We start from the raw sequence: 18739 nt of genomic DNA, 5'->3' as shown, positions 1-18739 counted from the left end.
AAAGGAAAAATGGATCAGCCACGGTGAAATGGCGAAGCAGACTCAATGGGCCAAATGGCCTAATTCTACTCCCATCATATACCTTATGATCTTATGGAAACCTATTGAATATTGAAAAGCCTGGATAGAGTGGAAATGGAGAGGATGTTTCCTATAGTGGAAAAGTGAAGGACTAGAGGGTACAGCCTCAGACTGGAGGGAAATCCCTTTGGAACAGAGTCAAGGAGAAATTTCTTTAGCCAGACAGAGATTAATCTATGGAATTCATTGCCACAGATGCCTGTGGAGACCAAATCATTCAGTATATTTAAAGAGGAAGTTGATAGGTTATTGATTAGTCAGGATGTCAAAGGTTACTGGGAGAAGGCAGGAGAATGGCATTGCCTTGATGGAATGGTGGGAAAGACTCGATGGACCAAATGGCCTAACTCTGCTCTTACGTCTTATGATCCTAAGGTCTAAATCCTACAGAGACAGCTGCAGAGTTTATACCCAAAACGTCAATAATTCCTTTCTTCCCCCCACAGATGCTGCTCGACCTGCTTACCAAGTTAAAAGCCCATGGTATTACAGGAAAGTTACTAACATGGTCAGAGCATTGGCTGATAGGTAGGAAGCAGCAAGTGGGAATAAAAGGATCCTTTTCTGGTTGGCTGCCAGTGACTAGTGGTGTTCCGCAAGCATCAGTGTTGGGACCACATTTTTTTAATGTTGTATACCAATGATTTAGATGATGGAATAGATGGCTTTGTTGCCAAGTTTGCAGATTATACGAAGATTGGTGAAGGGTCAGGTAGTGTTGAGGAAACAGGTGGACTGCAAAAGGACTTAGACAGATTAGCAGAATGGGCAAGAGAGTGGCAAATGAAATACAATGTTGGAAAATGCATGGTCATGCACTTTGGTAGTAGAAATAAATGTACGGAGTATTTTCTAAATGGGAAGAAAATCCAGGAATCGGAGATGCAGAGTTATTCCTTGTGTATTCCTTGTGCAGAACACCCTGAAGGTTAACTTGCAGGTAGAGTCGGTGGTGAAGAAGGCAATGCAATGTTAGCATTCATTTCAAGAAGTCTAGAATACAAGAGCAAGGATGTGATGCTGAGGCTTTATAAGGCACTGGTGAGGCCTCACCTTGAGTATTGTGAACAGTTTTGGGCCCCTCATCTTAGAAAAGATGTGCTGGAATTGGAGAGGGTCCAGAGGGGGCTCACAAGGATGATTCCAGAATTGAAACGGTTATCATAGGAGGAAAGTTTGATAGCTTTTGGTCTGCACTCACTGGAATGATAGGAATTTAGAAGGATGTGCGGGGGGGATCTCATTGAAATCTTTCAAATGCTGAAAGGCCTAGACAAATTAGATGTGGAAAGGATATTTCCCATGGTGGGAGAGTCTAGGACAAGAGGGCATCCATTTAAAACAAAGTTACAGAGGAATTTCTTTAGCCAAAGGGTGGTGAATCTGTGGAATTTGTTGACACATGCAGCTGTGGAGGCCAGGTCATTGGGTGTATATAAGGCAGAGATTGATAGGTTCTCGATTGGACATGGCATGAAAGGTTACGGGGAGAAGGCCGGGAACCGGGTTTGAGGAGGAGATAGAAAAAAGGACCAGCCATCATTGAATGGCAGAGCAGTCTCGATGGGCCAGATGGCCTAATTCTGCTCCTATGTCTTAAGCGACAGTCACATCCTAATTGGGTGGTTCAATGAATCTTCATTCTTCAATGGTGGGTGCCTGAAACGTGCTCCTAGGGGTGGTGGTACAGCCACAGTTGAGATTAATTAGTGCAGTCAGTTCTGGACTCTTGAGTGCTTTCTCCCACTTCACCTGCTCCTTTTGCAAACATTATGCACTATAACAAGAGGTTATTCAAACTTGGGTTGTTTTTTTCTGGAGCAATGGAAGCTGAGGGAAGATCTGATAGAGGTTTATAAGAATATGAGAAGCATAGATAGAGGAAACAGTAGGGATTTTTAAGAGATGTTTAGATAGGCACATGAATATGAGGGAAATGGAAGGATATGGGCATTGATTTGATTAGTTTAGTTGGCCCATTGATTACTAATTTAATTGGTTTGGCACAATATTGTAGCTGAAGGGCCTGTTCCTATACTGTTCTGGTCCATGCTCTGTGTTTTGTTTCTCTTCTTTCCTGATTGGGGCTATCAATGGCAGGGAATTCAGCTCAGGAAATGACAGCTGGTAGATTCCAGTTGTCCCAACAGGTTAAGGAATCACTGCAGCCACTCTTAAAGCAGTCTAGCATACCTCCATGGCAGTAGAGGTCTCACCGAAGCTACTATTGGAATTCTCGGGTCGAAGTAAAGAATCTGTAAAGGGATGAAAACAAGTTAATGAGTGGACAAGGAGATGGTGCTGAATGTGCATTTTTGAACCTTGTATGATATGCCACCACTTTTCACAATCCTAATAACTATGAGGTGGTTGAGTGAACTAGGGCTTTTCTCTGTGGAGTGAAGGATGAGAGGAGGCTTGATCGAGGTGTACAAAATGAGAAGAGGTGTAGATCGAGAGGACAGGCAGAGACATTTTCTCAGGATGGCGATGGCTAACAAGACGAGGCATAAAGCATTTTGCATGTGTTGCTTTGAATTTCCAGAATCTGTAGACCTTCTCATGTTTAGAAATGTTAAGGTAAAATTCAGAGTCTTAGCCCAAAATGTTGACTGTTTATTCATTTCCATAGATACTACCTGACCTGCTGAGTTCCTCCAGCATTTTGTATATGTAATTTTAAGGTAATTGGAGGGAAGTATGGGGGGTTATGTCAGGAGTAGGGTTTTTGTTCACAGAGATTGATGGGTGAATAGACACACTGCCAGGGGGTGGTGGTAGAAGAAGATACATTTTGTCGAAAAAAGCAACAAAACGGACTTTTAACATGGTAAACCAGCAGGTTGTTGTTATGCCTCCCGCTCGCTGTGAAAATGGGACACCTCCCTCTCCCTCGCCAGGGAGAAAGAGAACCTTTGATTTGTCGATTCTTGGAGGAAATGTGAAGCTTTTGGGTTAACTTTGGCCTGTGTCTTTGCTATTGTTTAGGACATGCTTGGGCTTGGCGATGGTACCGATGCGCTTTTATTTTGCTGGTGGGGGGAGGCGGGGTCGTTGCTTGCTGCCATTTACGTGCAGGAAGGGGAAACTGGGGAGGACTTCAGGGTTCTCACATTTAACTGTCATTCATTCTTTGGGGCACTTCTCTGTTTTCATGGATGTTTGCCAAGAAAAAGCATTTCAGGATGTATATTGTATACATTTTCCTGACATTAAATTTGACTTTTGAACCTTTGAGTTAGGTACAATTAAGAATCTCTTAGATTGGCAAATGGATGATAGAAAAAAAATGGAGGGTCATGTAGGAGGGAAGGGGTAGATTGATCTTAGAGTAGGTTAAAAGGTCAGCACGACATAGTGTGGTGAATGGCCTGTATAGTGCTGTAGTGTTCTGGATTGAATGTATCCAGGAGCAGACATCTGCATGTCGGGTCAGCTAGGTTTCCTTCTACAGTTAAAGTACCATTGCCAAATGACAAAAGCAGTAACCAGAAAGTAGTCATCATCTACATGATTATAAATCATTGACTGTAAGGAAGGAAAGGGAATTGAGAAATTAAACCTACTGATTACAGGTTTTTCCATCTCCTCATCTTCATCTTCTAACTCCTTGTCGTCTTCCATCTCTTGGTCATCTTTCACTTCCTCCTTCTCCTTTACCTCTTTCTGTTCCACAGTCTTCCCCTTCTCAACATTTTCCACTTTCTGTTGTCCCTCTCCACTCTCCCCCACCCTCTCCTCTTCTTCCACTCTCTTCCCCTCCTCCACTCTCTGCCCCACCCTCTCCTCCACCCTTTCCACCTCCTCCATTCTCTCCCCCATCTTCTCCCCTTCCTCGACCCTCTCCCTCTCCTCCACCCTCTCCCTCTCCTCCACTCTCTCCCCCTCCCCCACCCTCTCTCCCTCCTCCACTCTTTCCCCCTCCTCCACCCTCTCCCCCACCCCCACTCTCTCCCCCTCCTCCACCCTCTCCCTCTCCTCCACTCTCTCCCCCACCCTCTCCTCCTCCACCCTTTCCACCTCCTCCATTCTCTCCCCCATCTTCTCCCCTTCCTCGACCCTCTCCCTCTCCTCCACTCTCTCCCCCTCCCCCACCCTCTCTCCCTCCTCCACTCTCTCCCCCTCCTCCACCCTCTCCCTCTCCTCCACTCTCTCCCCCTCCCCCACCCTCTCTCCCTCCTCCACTCTCTCCCCCTCCTCCACCCTCTCCCCCACCCCCACTCTCTCCCCCTCCTCCACCCTCTCCCTCTCCTCCACTCTCTCCCCCACCCTCTCCTCCTCCACCCTTTCCACCTCCTCCATTCTCTCCCCCATCTTCTCCCCTTCCTCGACCCTCTCCCTCTCCTCCACCCTCTCCCTCTCCTCCACTCTCTCCCCCACCCCCACCCTCTCTCCCTCCTCCACTCTCTCCCCCTCCTCCACCCTCTCCCTCTCCTCCACTCTCTCCCCCACCCCCACCCTCTCTCCCTCCTCCACTCTCTCCCCCACCCTCAGCATCTCTCCCTCCTCCACCCTCTCTCCCACCCTCTCTCCCTCCTCCATTCTTACCCCCTCCTCCACCCCTCTCTCCCCCTCCTCCACCCTCTCCCACTCCTCCACTCTCTCCCCCTCCTCCACCCTCTCCCTCTCCTCCACTCTCTCCCCCTCCTCCACTCTCTCCCCCTCCTCCACCCTCTCCCTCTCCTCCACTCTCTCCCCCACCCCCACCCTCTCCCCCTCTTCCACCCTCTCCACCTCCTCCACTCTCTCCACCAGCTTTTCTCTAAGTCGTCTCTCAACTTCAACATCAGAATGAAACAGAGAAGTTTCTGCCGACTTCAGCGACAGACATTTGACGGGCTGTTTGATTTGGCTGATGACTGAATGGCAGAGCAGAGTACTTTCCGTCTTCTCAAAGAGCGCAGAGACCTCCATTTGCTGCAGGTAGGGCACCCCAGTAAAGCTGTTTTCATCAAGATTTAAGTATTTCAGCCTGAAATTAAATCAGCCTCATTAAATCTGAAATCAGTATGTGAGATTTAACAGCAAGAGAGAAGCGGCATGGTATAATATTTTGATTTGAAAAGAATTTATGGGCAAAGTGTTTATAATCTGACTGAAATGGATGTTAGACTCAGTCAGAATCAGGTTCAATATCACTGGCATGTGTCGCAAAATTTATCGTTTTGCAGCAGCAGTACAATGTCTATTAAAAAAATTCAATAAATAGTGCAAACAGAGAGCAAAAAAAAATGCAGTAGTGTACATAGGTTCATTGTCCATTCAGAAATCTGATGGCGGAGGGGAAGATTCTGTTCCTGATATGTTGAGTGTCTACCTTCAGACTCCAGTAACTTCTCCTTGATGGTAGCAATGAGAAGGGGTCATGCCCTGGATGATGAGGGTCCTTGATGATGGATGCCACCTTTTGAGGCATTACCTCTTGAAGATGTCCTCAATGCTGGGAAGGCTAGTACCTTATGACTTCTTAACACCCTGCTGCCACACATTGCACACAATGTCTGAATGCCCTGCTGCCCCCTTCCCACCCCACTCCCCAACTCACAGACACACTCCAATCCTGTACTGGTCACTTTTCATCTTTTATTGCTGCAGGTTCACATATTTATACGACTGCTTGTTTTGTTATAATAGTGTCAGTAACATTATACTGTCTTACACCTCGCACTCTATGTCAACCTGTCAATCCTCAGGCCATGCTACTCCAGGACCTGTGCTCATATTATTTTGTGACTGTATGTGCTAGATTGTAACTCTATGTGCTGTGTTTTGCACCTTTGCCCCAGAGAAAAGATGTTTTGTTTAGGGTTGTATGGTTAAATAACAATAAACTTGCACTTGAGCTAGAGGACCATTCAATAGCCTTGTCATAGTCGGGTAGAACTTGAACTTGAAGATCAATTTGAAGAGTTGAAGAATAAGATATGGGGCAGTCCCAACCAGCAAAAGTAAGCCAGGTGAATGGGTAGATACAGTAAGAATATTGAACAATGAAGGGAAGGGAGTAGATAAACCTAACGTGGGCACTGGCCTCCCCAGCACTGAGAATATCTTCAAAAGGTGATGTCTCAAAAAGGTGACATCCATCATTAAGGACCCCCATTACCCAGGTCATACTCTCTTCTCATTGATACCATCAAGGAGGAGGAACAGACTTAAAATACATTCAACATTTCAGCAAAAGTTTCTTACCCTCTGCCATCAAGTTTCTGAATGGACAGTGAGCACATGAATACTGCCTCACTATTTTCCTCTCTTTTTGTACTAATTTACTTTATATTTTTTCTCATCACTTATGGGTGGTGTGTATGCGTATTTTTCACTCAAACTCAGGTCCTCTACCAGAGGCCTCAGAGTTAGAAGATTTGGCACGGTATCCTTGCTGCTCCTGGTAGTGCACTCTTCTGGACCAAGATCTCAGTTGTTGTTCCTGGGATTTGTTGGGAGTCACTATCCCAGTCCAGGTGTCACAGCTCCAAGTGCTCCTACCACCACTAGTATTATTCTGGCTTTACTCTGACAAGAGAGCACAGCCTTAGGATAGTGGCCTGTCCATTTAAGATCATAAGATACAGGAGCAGAAGTAGGCTATTCAGCCCGTCGAGTCTGCTCCACCATTCAATCATGGCTGATCCAATTCTTCCAGTCATCCCAACTCCCCTGCCTTCACCCCATAACCCTTTGATGCTCTGGCTAATCACGAATCTCGGCCTTAAATGCACCTAATGACTTGGCCTCCACAACTGTTCGTGGAAACAAATTCAACAGATTTACCACCCTCTGACTAAAGTAATTTCTCCGCATCGCAGTTCTAAATGGACGTCCTTCAATCCTGAAGTCATGTCCCCTTGTCCTAGACTCCCCTACCATGGGAAATAACTTTGCCATATCTAATCAGGCCTTTTAACATTTAGAATGTTTCTATGAGATCCCTCCTCATTCTCCTGAACTCCAGGGAATACAACACAAGAGCTGCCAAACGTTCCTCACATGGTAACCCTTTCATTCCTGGAATAATTCTCGTGAATCTTCTCTAAATCCTCTCCAATGTCAGCATATCCTTTCTAAAATAAGGAGCTCAAAACTGCACACAATACTCCCAAGTGTGATCTCACGAGTACCTTATAGAGTTCAACATCACATCCCTGCTCTTATATTCTATACCTCTAGAAATGAATGCCAACATTGCATTCGCCTTCTTCACCACTGACTCAACCTGGAGGTTAACCTTCAGAGTATCCTGCACAAGGACTCCCAAGTCCCTTTGCACCTTTGCATTTTGAATTGTCTCACCATCTAAATAATAGTCAGCCCATCTATTTCTTCCACCAAAGTGCATGACCATATACTTTCCAACATTGTATATCATTTGCCACTTCTTTGCCCATTCCCCTAAACTATCTAAGTTTCTCTGCAGGCTCTCTGTTTCCTCAACACTACCTGCTCCTTCACCTATCTTTGTATCATCGGCAAATTTAACCACAAATCCATTAACCCTATAGTCCGAATCATTGACATACATCATAAAAAGCAGTGGTCCCAACACAGATCCCTGTGGAACTCACTGGTAACTGGCAGCCATACAGAATAGGATCCCTTTATTCTCACTCTCTGCTTTCTGTTGATCAATCAATGTTCCACCCATGCTAGTAACTCCCCTGTAATTCCATGGGCTTTTATCTTCCTAAGCAGCCTCCTGTGCGGCACCTTGTCAAAGGCCTTCTGAAAATCTAAGTACACCATACCCACTGCATCCCCTTTGTCTACCCTGCTTGTAATTTCCTAAAATATTTGCAGAAGGTTTGCCAGGCAGGATTTTCCTTTCAGAAAATCATGCTGGCTTTGGCCTATCTTGTTATGTGTCTTCAGGTACTCCGTAATCTCATCCCTAAAAATCGATTCCAACAACTTCCCAACCTCTGATGTCAGGCTAACAGGTCTATAGTTTCCTTTCTGCTGCCTCCCACCCTTCTTAAATAGCGGAGTAACATTTGCAATTTTCCATTCATCTGGTACAATGCCAGAATCTATCGATTCTGGAAAGATCATTGTTAATGCCTCTGCAGTCTCTCCAGCTACTTCCTTCAGAACCCGAGGGTGCATTCCATCAGGTCCAGGAGATGTATCCACCCTCAGACCATTAAGCTTCCTGAGCACCTTCTCAGTCACAATTTTCACTGCACATACTTCACTTCCGACACTCTTGAATGTCCGGTATACTGTAGATGTCTTCCACTATGAAGATTGATGCAAAGTATGCATTCAATTCCTCTGCCATCTCTGCGTCTCTCATTACAATATCTCCAGCTTTGTTTACTATTGGTCCTATATCTACCCTCAACTCTCTTTTTCCCTTTATATACTTAAAAAAGCTTTTAGTATTTTCTTTGATATTAGTCACCAGCTTCCTTTCACAATCCATCTTTTCCTTCCTAATGACCTTCTTAGTTTCCTTCTGCAAGTTTTTAAAAGTTTCCCAATCCTCTATCTTCCCACTGGCTTTGGCTTCCTTGTATACCCTCTCTTTTCCTTTTACTTTGTCTGTGACTTCACTTGTCAACCACGGTGATGTCCTTCCATTCGAAATTTTTTTCTTATTTGGAATATACCTATCTTGCACTTCCCTCATGTTTTGCAGAAACTCCAGCCATTGCTGCTCTGCTGTCCTTCCTGCAAATGTCCCTTTCCAGTCAACTTTGGCCAGTTCCCTTCTCATGCCATTGTAATTTCCTTTATTCCACTGAAATACCAACACATTGGAATTTAGTTTCTCCTCAAATTTCAAAGTGAACTCAATTATATTGTGATCACTGTTCCCCAAAGGTTCCTTAACCTTAAGCTCTCTTAAGGTTAAGGTAACCTCCAGATCACTGCACAAAACCCAATACAGCACAGCTGATCCCCTAGTGGGCTCAACAACAAGCTGTTCTAAAAAGCCATCCCTTAGACATTCTACAGATTCTCTCTCTTGAAGTCCAGTACTGGTCTGGTTTTCCCAATCCACTTTCATGTTAAAATCCCCAACGATTATCATGGCATTGCCCTTCTGACAGGCCTTTTCTATCTCCTGCTGTAATTTGTAATCCACATCCCGGCTGCTGTTTGGAGACCTGTATACAACTGCCATTAGGTTCCTTTTACACTTGCCATTTCTTAACTCAACCCATAGAGACTCTACACCTTCCGATCCTACGTCATCCCTTTCTAATGATTTAACTTTATTTCTTATACACAGGGCCACACCACCCCCTCTGCCTATTAACCTATCTTTCCAATACACCCTATATCCTTTGACATTCAGTTCCCAATGGCAGCCATCCTTTAGCCAAGTTTCAGAGATGGCCACAAAGGCATACTTGCCAATCTGTAGCTGAATTTCAAGATCATCCATTTTATTTCTCCTGCTACATGCATTCAAATATAACACTTTCAGTCTATTATTTGTTGCTTTTTGTTTTAACTGCAGGGCACCTCTATTGCCTTGTAAATCATCAATCAAAGGGTGTGATTTTGCCTCATCTCCTGCCTGTCCTTTCTATCATCTCTGTTGCACACCATCTTTGATTTATTTCTGCTTTCCCCTTCCTCAGCCCTATCACTCCTGTTCCCATCCCCCTGCCAAATTAGTTTAAACCCTCCCTAACAGCTTTATTAAACGTGCCTGATAGGATATTGGACCCCTTTGGGTTCAGCTGTAAGCCATCCTTTCTGTACAGGTCGTACCTCCCCCAGAAGAGGCCCCAATGATCCAGGAACCCAAAGCCCAGTCCCCTACACCAGTCTCTCAGACACGCATTAACATGCCTGATCATGCTATTCTCACGCTCGTTAGCACGTGGCACAGGCAGCAATCCTGAGATTACTACCCTGGAGGACCTACTTTTGAGTTTCCTACCCAACTCCCTGAATTCTCTCTTCAGGACCTCCTCCCTTTTTCTACCTATATCATTGGTACTAACGTGTACCAAGACTTCTGGCTGTTCACCCTCTCCCTTCAGAATCACCTTCTGCACCGGATCCAAGACATCCTGTACACTGGCACCTGGGAGACAACACACCATGTGGGTATCTCTATCATTTGACAGAAACTCCTGTCTGTTCCCCTCACTATGGAATCCCCTATGACTACCATATTCCTCATCTTCTTCTCTCCCTTCTGCACCACGGAAGCAGGCTCAGTGCCAGAGACCCGATTACCGTGGTCGTCCTCTGTCAGGTCACCCCCCTCAACAGCATCCAAAACGAGGTAACGATTACTGAGGGGGATGGCCACGGGGGTGCTCTCTACTATCTGAGCTCTTTCCATCCCTTCCCTGACAGTCACCCACTTGTCTAACTCCCGCAGCCTCAGGGTGACTGACTCCTTGTAGCTCCTATCTATCTCCTGCTCACTTTTCCTAATAAGCTGTTGGTCATCAGCCCGCAGCTCCAGATCCCTAACACGGTCTCTCAGGAGCTGCATCTTGGAGTACCTGGTGCAGATGTGGTCATCTGGGAGATTGGAAGATTCACAGGATTCCCACACCCAGAGCAAAGCACTAACCTACAGACATGCTCTCTATTGCTCCAGAAAAAATGCAAGGGGAGAAAAAATATTTAAAACAGAGATGTGGAGACATTTCTTCAGCTAGAGGGTGATGAATTTGTGGAATTTGTTACCATAAGCATCTGTGGAGGCCAGGTCATTGGGTATATTTAAGGCAGAGATTTATAGGTTCTTGATTGGCTGCAGCATCAAAAGTTACAAGGGGAAGGCCAGGGAGTGGGACAGAGGGGAATAAAGGATCAGCTGTAATTGAATGGCAGAGCAGACTCGATGGGCCAAATAGCCTAATTCTGCTCCTCTGGTTTATTTAACCTTACACATCCATTCTATCTGCTCTTTCAAGCCTTGGTATTTCTCCAGCTTCTCATATTCTCTTTTCCTGACGTTACTGTCATTGGGGATTGCCCATCTATTACTATTGATTTCTTCTGTTCCTTGTCCAATATTACTCTGTCTGGTTGTTTGGCCAATACCTGCTTATTTGTCTTGATTTGGAAGTCCCACAGGATCTTAGCTCTGTCATTCCCTACTCCCTTCTCGGGTCTTTCCCATTTGGACACGGGAGTGTCCAATCCATACTCAACACAGATGTTTCTGTACACAATTCCTGTAATATGGTTGTGCTGTTCAGTGTATGTTGTCCCTGTTGGCATCTTGTATCCTGCTACTATGTGCTGGATGGTTTCAGCCGATTCCTTGCATAGTCTGCATCATGGGTCTTGTCTGGTGTGACAGACCCGTGCTTCTATTGTTCCCGTGCAGCCATGAGTAGTACCTCTGTGTTGTCCCTCAGCCATGACTATTATGGATTGCAATGTACTGCTGCTGCAAAACCACAAATTTCATGGCATACGTCAATGATATTAAACCTGATTCTGATTCCGACAGATCCATAATTGCTTGTAAGTGGCATCACAGGTAGAGAGTTATAGAAAGAGCTTTTGGCCTTCACAGATTATAGTATTGAGTACAGGAGTTGGGAAGTAATGTTGAAATTGTATAAGATGTCGGTGAGGCCAAATTTGGAGTATTGTGTGTAGTTCTGGTCACTGAAATACAGGAAAGATATCAATAAGATTGAAAGAATACAGAGAAAAATTACAAGGATGTTGCTGGAACTTGAGGACCCGAGTTATAGGGGAAGGTTGGATAGGTTAGGACGTTATTTCATGGTGCATGGGAGAATAAGAAGAGATTTGACAGAGGTATATAAAATTAAAAGAGGTATAGATAGGGCAAACCTTTTTCCATCGAGGTTGAGTGAGACTAGAACTAGAGGTCATAGGTTAAGGGTAAAAGGTGAAATATTTAAGGGGAACATTAAGGGGATCTTCTTCAGTCTGGAGATGGTGAGAATGTGGAACGAGCTGCCAGTGGAAGTGGTGGATGTGGATTTGATTGCAACATTTGAGAATTTGGATAGATACATGGATGGGAGAGATTTGGAGGGCTTTGCTCTAGGTGCAGGTCGATGGGACCAGGCAAAGTAACAGTTCGGCACGGACCACAGATTAGGTGGGTTTCTGTGCTGTAGTGCTCTATGACTCTACAGGAAGAGACGAGGTCCTCTGCCGACGAATGGGTAGGTAAGTAAACAACTAGGAGAGAAAAGTCCTATCCAACTCAACAGACATGTGGAAGACAGAGAAACACAAAACCAATCTATAAAATATACCATGGTGTAAATGAATAAAATCTCCCTCATGCTACTGAGTGGTTCTTGCCTGTTGAAGCAGGTTATTCTGAACCAGAAAAGGAAGAGTTGGTCCAACGGTATTTTTTACCTGTGAAGACCGGCCAGGCTTGAGAACACACAGGGGTCAGAGAATCTATTCTCATCCAGCATCAGGACCTCAAGGACCGGAAACCTTGGTAAGGGCTCTTCCAACCTGAGTTAACGTACATATGGCAATAAGAAAATCTTAGTGAGATGAGTATATTATAGAAATTTACAACACAAGCCATTCAGCCCCCCAATCAGTGCTGATCTAGATACTTAACACATTTGCCCTCATTAGGCTCACTCCCCACCACACTCATCCTACCCATGTAATTTCCAAAAACCTTCGAACATTCTCTGCCTTCTATATCTCATTCAGCAATTTGTTCCTGATATTCACCACCTTCCAAGTGAAAACTTTACCCCTCAGATCTCCAATACCCTGTATTATTTAATCTAATTGCTAATTTATTTATTTGCATAGATTGTCTTAATTTACACATCATTGTTTATCAGTCTTTGTGCATAGTTTTTAATTAATTCTATTCTGTTTCTTTGTTCTACTCGAGGAATATAAAGAATGTAAAAGGAAACTTAAGAAAGAGATTAGAAAAGCTAAAAGAAGTTACGAGTTTGGTTTGGCAAATAAGGTGGAAGTAAATCCGAAAGGCTTCTACAGTTATATTAAAAGCAAGAGGATAGTGAGGGATAAAATTGGTCCCTTAGAGAATCAGGGTGGTCAGCTATGTGTGGAGCCGAGGGAGATGGGAGAGATTTTGAACGATTTCTTCTCTTCGGTATTCACTAAGGAGAAGGATATTGAATGGTGTAAGGTGTGGGAAACAAGTAAGGAAGTTATGGAACCTATGACAATTAAAGAGGTGGAAGTACTGGCGCTTTTAAAAAATTTAAAAGTGGATAAATCTCCGGGTCCTGACCGGATATTCCCCAGGACCTTGAGGGAAGTTTGTGTAGAGATAGCAGGGGCTCTGACGGAGATCTTTCAGATGTCATTAGAAACGGGGATTGTGCCGGAGGATTGGCGTATTGCTCATGTGGTTCCATTGTTTAAAAAGGGTTCTAGAAGTAAGCCTGGCAATTATAGACCTGTCAGTTTGACATCAGTGGTGGGTAAATTAATGGAAAGTATTCTTAGAGATAGTATTTATAATTATCTGGATAGACAGGATCTGATTAGGAGTAGCCAGCATGGATTTGTGCGTGGAAGGTCATGTTTGACAAACCTTATTGAATTTTTTGAAGTAGTTACGAGGAATGTTGACGAGGGTAAGGCAGTGGATGTAGTCTATATGGACTTCAGCAAGGCCTTTGACAAAGTTCCACATGGAAGGTTAGTTAAGAAGGTTCAGTCGTTAGGTATTAATGCTGGAGTAATAAAATGGATTCAACAGTGGCTAGATGGGAGATGCCAGAGAGTAGTGGTGGATAATTGTTCATCGGGATGGAGGCCGGTGACTAGCGGGGTGCCTCAGGGATCTGTTTTGGGCCCAATGTTGTTTGTAATATACATAAATGATCTGTATGATGGGGTGGTAAATTGGATTAGTAAGTATGCTGATGATACTAAGGTAGGAGGTGTTGTGGATAATGAGGTGGGTTTTCAAAGCTTGCAGGGAGATTTATGCCGGTTAGAAGAATGGGCTGAACGTTGGCAGATGGAGTTTAATGCTGAGAAGTGTGAGGTGCTACGTTTTGGCAGGAATAATCCAAATAGAACATACAGGGTAAATGGTAGGACATTGAGGAATGCAGTGGAACAGAGAGATCTAGGAATAACAGTACATAGTTCCCTGAAGGTGGAGTCTCATGTAGATAGGGTGGTGAAGAAGGCTTTTGGAACGCTGGCCTTTATAAATCAGAGCATTGAGTACAGAAGTTGGGATGTAATGTTAAAATTGTACAAGGCATTGGTAAGGCCAAATTTGGAATATTGTGTACAGTTCTGGTCACCGAATTATAGGAAAGATATCAATAAATTAGAGAGAGTGCAGAGACGATTTACTAGGATGTTACCTGGGTTTCAGCACTTAAGTTACAGAGAAAGGTTGAACAAGTTAGGTCTCTATTCATTGGAGTGTAGAAGGTTGAGGGGGGATTTGATCGAGGTATTTAAAATGTTGAGAGGGATAGATAGAGTTGACGTGAATAGGTTGTTTCCATTGAGAGTAGGGGAGATTCAAACGAGAGGACATGATTTGAGAGCTAGGGGGCAAAAGTTTAAGGGAAACACGAGGGGGTATTTCTTTACTCAGAGAGTGATAGCTGTGTGGAATGAGCTTCCTGTAGAAGTAGTAGAGGCCAGTTCAGTTGTGTCATTTAAGGTAAAATTGGATAGGTATATGGACAGGAAAGGAGTGGGGGGTTATGGGCTGAGTGCGGGTAGTTGGGACTAGGTGAGATTAAGAGTTCGGCACGGACTAGGAGGGCCGGAATGGCCTGTTTCCGTGCTGTGATTGTTATATGGTTATATGGTTATGAATACCCGCAAGAAAAAGAATGCCAGGATTGTACATGGTGACATAAATGTACATTGATAATAAATTTACTTTGAACTTTGAATTTTGATATTCATCTTGCTATTGATCAATTTTTGTGAAGATAAAAGTAGGTTAAAAGATTGAAAAAAATACTAGAAACCAACAAACGATGACTAAAAAGAGAAAGAAAATAAATGGTGAGACTATGTTAATAATAGAACATAAAAAAAAGTACAGTACAGGCCCTTCAGCCCTTTGTGCCGACATTTTAACCTGCTCTGAGATCAATATAACCCTTCCCTACTGCATTTTTTAATCATCCATATGCCTACCTAAGACTCTAATGCATCTGCCTCTACCATCACTGGTAGGTGTTTTCCATACACCCACCTCTCTGTGTAAAGATCCTATCTGACATCTCCACTAAACCTTCCTCCAACCACCTTAAAACTACGCCCTCTTGAAAAAGTCTCTTTTGATTTATGCCTCTTATCATCTTGTACACCGTTATCAAGTTGCCTTCACTACAAAGAGAAAAGCACTAGCCCGCTCAACCTGTCTTCACAGGCCATGCTCTCTAATCCAGGCAGCATCATGATAAATCTCCTTTGCACCCTCTCCACAGCTTCCACGTCCTTAAAAATATATAAAGAGAGAGTTCAAGAACTTCTACAAGTACTGTATTTAAGATGATCTGACTGGGGAATTAATAATGCACAATAATGAAGTGACAGAGACTCTGACAAATATTCAGTGTATGTGTTCATGGTGGAAAACACAGAATGCATCCTATTAAGAGTAGATAGAACAAAGCAAAGTAAGTTAATTACCTGGATGACGGGGTGGTAAATTGGATTAGTAAGTATGCAGATGATACTAAGATAGGTGGCGTTGTGGATAATGAAGTAGATTTTCAAAGCTTGCAGAGAGATTTAGGCCAGTTAGAAGAGTGGGCTGAAAGATGGCAGATGGAGTTTAATGCTGATAAGTGTGAGGTGCTACGTTTTGCAAGGAATAATAAAATAGGACATACATGGTAAATGGTAGGGCATTGAGGAATGCAGTAGAACAGAGTGATCTAGGGAATAATGGTGCATAGTTCCCTGAAGGTGGGATCTCATGTGGATAGGGTGGTGAAGAAAGCTTTTGGTATGCTGGCCTTTATAAATTAGAGTATTGAGTATAGGAGTTGGGATATAATGTTAAAATTGTACAAGGCATTGGTAAGGCCGAATTTGGAGTATTGTGTACAGTTCTGGTCACCAAATTATAGGAAAGAAGTCAACAAAATAGAGAGAGTTTATAGGAGATTTACTAGAATGTTACCTGGGTTTCAGCACCTAAGTTACAGAGAAAGGTTGAATAAGTTAGGTCTTTATTTTTTGGAGTGTAGAAGGTTGAGGGGGGACTTGATAGAGGCATTTAAAATTATGAGGGGGATAGATAGAGTTGACGTTGATAAGCTTTTTCCATTGAGAGTAGGGGAGATTCAAACAAGAGGACATGAGTTGAGAGTTAGGGGGCAAAAGTTTAGGGGTAACACGAGGGGGAATTTCTTTACTCAGAGAGTGGTAGCTGTGTGGAACAAGCTTCCGGTAGAAGTGGTAGAGGCAGGTTCGATATTGTCATTTAAAGTAAAATTGGATAGGTATATGGACAGGAAAGGAATGGAGGGTTATGGGCTGAGTGCAGGTCGGTGGGACTAGATGAATGTAAGCATCGGCATGGACTAGAAGGGCCGAGATGGCCTGTTTCCGTGCTGTAATTGTTATATGGTTATATGGTTAAATTAAAGTCATCATTATTACAACAGAAAAGATATTAAGCTAGCAAATACACTAAAGTCTCAGCCTCTTCCTATGATTCTCCCTGGGACTTGATGCTGACATCCTAGTGTTTTAAGAGATGTGGGTTCAGAGATATAGATGCATCAGTTATTTCAGGGCGGGAGGGTGCGGGATGATACTGAAGTTCGAAGCCCAAAGGTCAATTGAAAGTCAGGAAGTCAGAGCCCAATGGAGACTGCAGGCCTGGAGTTGGAGGGCTGTCCATATGTGGGCAGAACTGGGAGGGGAGGAGAGGGGAAGGGAGGAATGGGGCTTTTTTGCTGCTGTTGGTTTGTTACTTGTGTTCTGTGTTGTTTTGCCAATCTTTATAGGCATGCTATGTTGGCACCGGAATGTATGGTAACTTGCACAGCCCATCCTTCAGCGTGGTTGTTAACACAAATGACACATTTCACTATACCTTTCTATGTATGCGTGATAAATAAATGAACCTGAATTTCAAAAAGGCATTCATTAAGATGCTGTATAAAAGGTTAGTTCGAGAGGAGTAATTGGCTGGAGGGCAGGCTAACCCACAACAAGTCCAAAGGCAGGATGAATTTTCAGTTTGGCAAGCTGTAAGTAGAGGGGCCCTATAGGAATTAGTACTTTAACTATTCACAAAAGTTTATTAATGACTTATTTACAGAGTCTGAACAGGTTAAACATAGATAAAACAAGAGAAAAAATTGGCCGGAGTACAATAAAGTGGAATGTTATGAGGTTATACACTTTGATATCAAGAACAGAAAATCAAGATATTGCCTTTATTAACAGAGAAGCAATAAAGAATACTGAAACAAGAGATTCTGCAGATGCTGTTAATCCAGAGAAACACATATAGACTGCTGGAGGAACCCGGCAGGTCCTGAAGTATCTATGGAGAATAAACAGTTGACATTTCAGGCTGAGACCCGGGCATCTTGATGAACAGGATTGAGCTAGACACAAGACCACAAGACAGACAGTAGGAGCAGAATTTGGCCATTCAGCCCATCTAGTTTACTCTGCCGTTCCATCATGGCTGATTTATTATTCCTCTCAACCCCATTCTCCTGCCTTCTACCTGTACCCTTTGATGCCCTGACTAATCAAGAACCAGTGGAGGCCAAGTCTCTGGATGCATTCAAGAGAGAGTTAGATAGAACTCTTATAGATAGCAGGGTCAAGGGATATGAGGAGAGGGCAGGAACAGGGTACTGATTGTATATGATCAGCCATGATCACAGTGAATGGCGGTGCTGGCTAGAAGGGCCAAATGGCCTACTCCTGCACCTACTGTCTATTGTCTACCAGCCACCACTTTAATTATACCCAGTGACTTGGTTTCCAGCCAGCTGTTGCAATGAATTTCACAGATTTGCAACTCTCTAGCTGAAGAAATTCTTCCTCATCTCTGTTCAAAAGGGATGTCCTTGTCCTTGTATTCTGAGGCTGTGCCTGTTGGTGCTAGACTCACCCACTATTGGAAACATTCTCTCCACTTCCACTCTATCTAGGCCTTTCAATATTCCGCATGTTTCGATGAGACTATTCTTCTAAACGCCAGCAAATTCATGCCCAGAACCATCCAACACTGCTCATACAGAATTGAGGATTGCGAGGAAGAGGAGGAAAATGAAGATTTGCCATGACCTGACCAATGGCAGGACAAACTCAGTCATGATTCTATTCCTGGTTCTAAAGCTTCTCAGTTTTGAACACTGCTTTTCCACTGCTCCTTGACCTCCGCTGGAATCATACCTATCCACAGGATGATAGGGTGTTGTCAGGTCTGGGGGAAGCGAGTCCAGATCATTGCCAGTCAGGTGGAGGACCTTGAGATGAGGGAGGAGGCCCAATGCCAAAATATCTTCTTTGGACACATTGTTGTAGGATATATTTAGTACCTGCAATAGATTAACAGTATAGTAAGGATGTAGATAGTGCAGTGAATTATACGGAGAGAACCACAAACAGCAAGGTATGGGAAATGACAAAGTATATTAGCACTGGAATGTGTGGCAATATTGGGGAGCTGCCCCCAGCACATCCTCAGGTGTGTTGGTTGTTAATGCAAATTACACAT

The 18739-nt window shown here is 43.8% G+C and overlaps 1 protein-coding gene across 1 annotated transcript in view; it reads right to left on the bottom strand.

Moving 5' to 3' along the window:
• xrra1 (X-ray radiation resistance associated 1) overlaps nucleotides 1–18739 on the bottom strand; it is an 85031-nt gene that overhangs the window by 24568 nt on the left and 41724 nt on the right. Inside the window, exons 7-11 of the mRNA XM_073041936.1 lie at nucleotides 18415–18560; nucleotides 12412–12516; nucleotides 4789–5053; nucleotides 3648–3747; nucleotides 2275–2336 (exon numbers count right to left, since the gene is read on the bottom strand). Coding sequence (XP_072898037.1) covers nucleotides 2275–2336; nucleotides 3648–3747; nucleotides 4789–5053; nucleotides 12412–12516; nucleotides 18415–18560 — 678 coding nt within the window. The remainder of the gene's footprint in view (nucleotides 1–2274; nucleotides 2337–3647; nucleotides 3748–4788; nucleotides 5054–12411; nucleotides 12517–18414; nucleotides 18561–18739) is intronic.

This window comes from Hemitrygon akajei, chromosome 4, assembly GCF_048418815.1.
Source record: "Hemitrygon akajei chromosome 4, sHemAka1.3, whole genome shotgun sequence".
Lineage (NCBI taxonomy): Eukaryota > Metazoa > Chordata > Chondrichthyes > Myliobatiformes > Dasyatidae > Hemitrygon > Hemitrygon akajei.
The sequence above is the reverse complement of the archived record's forward strand: the minus strand, read 5'-3'. Positions and strand labels throughout refer to the sequence as shown.